We start from the raw sequence: 5,686 nt of genomic DNA, 5'->3' as shown, positions 1-5,686 counted from the left end.
TTAAGGTTTGGTTTATACGGACAACGTTTTTCAGGAATCTTATCTCCAAACATGTTTCGAGAGAACTTGTAGGGATACATCAAAGCATTTCACCTCTGAGGAAGACTGGCAGTAGACAGTCAGAACATGTCAGGAGAGAACATTTCCTGAAAAACCTTGTTTGAATAAACAAAACCTTAAAAAAAATACAACAAAATGAATTTACTGGAATTAATACAGGATGGGGTTTAGTCCATTTTTCATGTCTTTTTGTGTTGTTCTGTGTGTTTTGGGAGTTCTTTTATGAGTTTTCGGAGTCATTTTATGTATACCTGTTGTTATTATGAATATTTTTCTGTTATTGTTTGTATATTTGTAGATGTCTTGTGTGTTTTTTTTTGGTCCTATTGTGTATTTTGATAGTCTTTTTGTGTATTTTGATAGTCTTTTTGTGTATTTTGATAGTCTTTTTGTGTGTTTTTATTGTTGTTTTGTGTCTTTGGAATTATTTTGTGTATGTCTGCAGCCATTTTGAATATATTTCTGTTACTGTCATGTATATTTGTAGACATCTGGTGTGCTTTTGTGGTCCTATACCAATCTGAGCATTAATACAGGAAATAACAAAGAAGGGTTTCAGGTTTGTTGTTGTTTTATGAATTTTGTTGTTGGGAGTCATTCTGTGTATGTGTGCTGTCATTTTGAATATTTTTCTGTTATTGTTTTTATATTTGTTTTTGTGGTCCCATATCAATCTGAACATTAATACAGGAAAGAACAAAAAAGGTTTCAATGTGTTTTTGTTGTTGTTTTGTATATTTTTCTGTTATTTGCTTTTTTTCTGGCATTTTGTTTATTTTTTATAGTCGATTTGTGTATTTCTCTTGTGGTTTTGTGTTTTTGGAGTCATTTTTGTGTATTTCCTTTCTGTTTTTTTAAATTTTCTGTCCTCCTTTGTATTTTTGTTGTGGTTTTATATATTTTTTCTCTTTTGTGTGTTTCTGGAGTCAATTTGTGTTGTTTTTGTGTTTTAGGAGTCATTTATGTATTTTTGATATTTGTATATTTTTCTGTGTTCTTTTAGTTGTCTTGTGTGTTTTTGGAGAAGGTTTTGTGCAATTGTCTGTCATTTTCTGTGTTTTTTTGTAGTCATTTTTCTGTATTTCTGTTGTTGTTGTTGTTTTTATATTTTTCTATCATTCTTTGTATTTTTGTTGTGGTTTTGTATAATTTTTTCATAGTTTTGTGCATTTCTGGAGTCAATTTGTGTTGGTTTTTTACATATTTTTTATTGCATTTTGTATATATTTCTGTACTTCTGTAGTCATCTTGTGTGTTTGGAGAAATGTTTGTCATTTTTGTGTAATTTTGTTGTTGCTCTTTTTTTTTTTTTTTACATTTTTCTGTCATCCTTTGTATTTTTGTTGTGGTTTTATATGTTTTTCTCTCGTTTTGTGTGTCAATTTGTGTGGTTTTTGTGATGGTTTTTATGTATTTTTGATGTCATTTTGTACATTTTTCTGTAAATTTTCTGTATTTCTGCAGTCGTCTTGTGTGTGTTTGGAGTAAGTTTTGTCCATTTGTTCTGTCATTTTATGTGTTTCTGGAGTCATTCAGTGCCTTTTGGGTGAGAACGTGCTAATAAAAATCAAGAACACTAATATACAAATCTCTAGCACACTTTGGGTTTTTGCATTTTAAAAAGAAAGTATTATTATACAACTGGAGGAAACAGACTCATCCATTTCTAACAGTGTGAGTCAGCTGTGTCCCTGTCAGCCAGCAGAGTGTGACATAATACCTGAAACATGTGATGAGTTTCTGTACAGAGAGAGAAACCTGCTAATGACGTCATCACAAGACAGAGAGCCCAGTTTTATATCAATACTTTTTTGTTTGTTTGCAGTTTTTATGTTTAGTTTTAAAGTGCTTATGTGTTTGTTTGTTTTTACAAAATGTTACATTGCCTACCCTAAACACTTTAGTCATGTTGTCATCTTATGACAGAAGAAAAGCAATGAGACAACATTAGATCAAATAAAATTACACAACATTCTATAATGTTATAAAATACATTGCATGAATATGTTTTCGTCTCATTTTCAACACCCTGTCATGAAAATCCCTCGCTTTTTATATGTTTGACCTCTGAAGTTTCCATAACTACCAAAAATATAGAAAAACCTAAAAAGTATGTGAACATGAACATATATGAAAAACAAAACCTAAAATCATGAAAAGACTGGAAATTAGGTTATTAGGCAACTGATACGAAAGGGAAAAAACAATCAACTAAAAAATAAAAAAGCTCAATACATACAGAATCACCAGACATTTGAATATCAAAAAAAACAACCTCTAAACAAATAAAGCAGCTGCAATACACACAAATAAACGTACAAAATAGCAAAAACACAATAAAATGACACCCAAAACAGACAAAACTTCAACAAAACACACAAAATAAACAGAACAATATATAAAAAAAAGGATGACTGAAATACAAATTTAAAACAACATGAAAATACAAAAAACAACTTACAGAAAACATACAAAATGATAGAAAAATACACAGATAGATGACAAAATATAAGAAACAACTTCAAGAATATTAGAGAATTTTTCTGTCATCCTTTGTATTTTTACACAAAACGACTCTGAAAAACATACAAAATATAGAAAAACACAGGAAAGGATAACAAAACTACATAAACAACTACAAAATCTCACAGGAAAATATACAAAATGATGACCAAAATAAACTAAACAACATAGAAATACAAAAAATGACTCCAAAAAACAAAACCCAAGCAAAAAATACACAAAAAACAAACTAAAATAACAAAAACTCATAAAATGAGGGGAAAATATACAAAATGACTACAAAAAACAAGAAAACTTTGCTCTTTCCTGTATCAATGCTCAGATTTGTCATTTTAAATGCTGACATGAATTTTGATCATGTGACCCTTGGATCAGACTTTAATCACATTTTTGTGTCATTGCTGTGATAAAAGTTGTCCCCTTCTGGTGTAAAATATACGTTTATTGTTTAAAATGTAACAAAACAACGTTATTATTTCGACCAAAACACAGAAGTCAACAGAGACTGAAACTAGTTCTGAGGGAAAATAGAACAGGAGCCAAATTTGGTCAAACCGACACTAAGGTGTGTCTTAGGCTCCGCCCCCTCATCCAACGTCAGCGATGGAAAAGCTTATAAACGCACGAGGGAAACGAGGCACCTGTCATTAAAGACAAAGACCAATCACATCGCTGCTTTTTGCGTGCACGCGCTGTGTGACCGCGCTTGGCTGAGTTTCTTATTAAACTGGTTCTACTGGGAGTGAAGAGGTCAGGACACACCTGTGACAGACACAAAGAGCTGCTGTTACTCACCTCGACGGACGGAAAAACTACTCTGTGGCTTTTCTTCTCAATTCCATCATGAAAACGTGGATTTTTGTAGTTCTCGCTGCTTTTGTGGCTGGAGCTGCTGCTCAGACCTGTAAGTATGAATTATTCATGAACTCTGCCTTAGTTTTAACATGTTCCCTTAAAGTGGTGGACTGTACTGTCTGTGTAGGGCTTCATTTAGATGGGTTAAAGTTTGGTTTCTGTGCCTGTGTAAGGTCTTACAAGGTCAAACACTCGTGTGTGTGTGTGTGTGTGTGTGTGTGTGTGTGTGTGTGTGTGTGTGTGTGTGTGTGTGTGTGTGTGTGTGTGTGTGTGTGTGTGTGTGTGTGTGTGTGTGTGTGTGTGTGTGTGTGTGTGTGTGTGTGTGTGTGTCCCACTCTTCAGGGACCAGTCTGTCTGTTTGGTGTAACCAACGCCCAGGTGTTGAGTAAACCTAGTGCTGACTGTCTACAAAGCTGTTCAATCCTTGAATAAAACACCATTATTTAACCACTTTTCTTTGTTTGACCACCAACTCAGTCCTTGTATTGTTTTAAACTTGGTTTGAAGTAAGTTTGGTTCTTAATAAAGGATTTGCTTTGTCATCATTTTCCTGTTTAGGCTCATGTGAAACCATGAAATGGGCCACCTGTGAAGGACCACCGTGTAACTGTAACGTTCTGGTCGGCAGCAACATTAAACAAACCCTGGATTGCACTAAATGTATGTGAAACAAACACGTTACACTTTGTTTACAATGTGCGATGTTTTTATGAGTTTTTGACCATTTTCGTCTTTACCTCAGTGGTCCCAAAGTGCTTCCTGATGAAGGCGGAGATGTACCGCGCTAAGAAAGGCCTGGACACCCGGACGGGAGGTAAACCAGTGGAGACTGCGTTTGTTGACAACGACGGCATCTACGATCCCGACTGTGAGAACGACGGCAAGTTCAAGGCCAAGCAGTGCAACAACACGGAGGAGTGCTGGTGCGTCAACAGCGCTGGCGTCCGCCGCACGGACAAGGGAGACAAGAACCTGAAGTGTGAGAAACTGGTGGAGACCTAGTAAGTGAACGACCTCCAATGATTAAAGTTAGAGTCCATTACTGAGGCTAATATTGTCATCCCCCCCCAGCTGGGTTCGTCTTCAGCTCACCCACAAACCAGTGACCACACCAGTGAATGAGGCGAATCTGAAGATGTGAGTACTCTTCAAATGTGAAACAAACACTTTTTAGTCGAGGAGTTAAATATGAATGACTTTCTCTCACAGTGCCATTGCTGATGCCATCAATAAACGCTACAAGAACTTCCCAAAGAACCTGGTGGACAGCGTTGAGGTGGGTAACGTTAGAATCCAGTTCATTGATGAGAAGCTAGGATTCAAAGCAAACTATTTAATACTTAGTGACTCCTTGTTTTATTTCGTAGTATGATGCAGATGCCCGCATGGTTGTGGTGGATGTAAAGAAGCCAATGGGAGACCGTAAGGACGACCTGTCCCAGATGGCCTATTACATGGAGAAGGATGTAAGTTGGAGCTCTTCCTGTTCCCTTTAGTGACTTTTCTTGGGCTCACCCTGTGCTTGTTTATCTGTTACCCCCCACATCCAGATCAAAGTTCTGCCCCTGTTCAAGAACCAGGAGAAGTTTGAGCCCACCATTGGCAACCAGAAGCTGGAGATGGAGAAAATTCTGGTTTACTACGTGGACGAGGAGGCGCCGACGTTCACCATGCAGCATCTGTCGGGTGGGATCATCGCCGTCATCGTGGTAGTGGTGGTGGCCGTGGTCGCTGGGTTCCTCATCCTGGTGAGTGGATCATCTGCTCAACTTTAAGCTCCATCATTAACCTGTTTGAGTTCTAACTCTTGTTTCCCTTCTTGAACCAGTTCTTCGTCAATAGGCATCGGAGTCAGCGGTACAACAAAGCTCAGGTGGGTTCAACTTTGAATGTGTTTTCTGGATAAAGAGAAGTCACATTACAGATGAGATGACAATGTTTTCTTTTATTCCCTCTGCAGCAAAGAGAGATGGACAACATGTAAAGAAGAAGCAGGAGGAGTGGAGATGAAACTCGTACAAGAATTTTGTTTTTTTTTTTAACTGAACAATGACTTTTTCTTTTATGCTGTTGACACTATCGAGGCCACTGTTTTTATTTATAAATCTGTGTAAAATGTTGTCAAATTTGCGCACGCCATAAAGTCTCATTTTAAAAGTAGAATGTAATGAAACGTTTGAAGTGTGTTTTTAGGTTGTACAGTTTCTAATTTGTTGGATTGTTTTTTAATAAAAGGTTTTTGAAAGAC

The 5,686-nt window shown here is 36.5% G+C and overlaps 1 protein-coding gene across 1 annotated transcript; it reads left to right on the top strand.

Moving 5' to 3' along the window:
* The first annotated feature begins 3,220 nt into the window (after positions 1-3,220).
* Positions 3,221-5,686, top strand: epcam (epithelial cell adhesion molecule). Its single transcript, XM_028468699.1, has 9 exons — positions 3,221-3,487; positions 3,997-4,098; positions 4,181-4,439; positions 4,510-4,575; positions 4,648-4,714; positions 4,806-4,904; positions 4,989-5,186; positions 5,267-5,311; positions 5,399-5,686. Exons 1-9 carry the CDS (start codon positions 3,427-3,429, stop codon positions 5,420-5,422), a joined length of 921 nt encoding a protein of 306 aa, XP_028324500.1. The 5' UTR covers positions 3,221-3,426; the 3' UTR covers positions 5,423-5,686.

This window comes from Gouania willdenowi, chromosome 15, assembly GCF_900634775.1.
Source record: "Gouania willdenowi chromosome 15, fGouWil2.1, whole genome shotgun sequence".
In the NCBI taxonomy this organism is placed as follows: domain Eukaryota; kingdom Metazoa; phylum Chordata; class Actinopteri; order Blenniiformes; family Gobiesocidae; genus Gouania; species Gouania willdenowi.
This window is presented reverse-complemented; position numbering and strand designations above follow the sequence as displayed.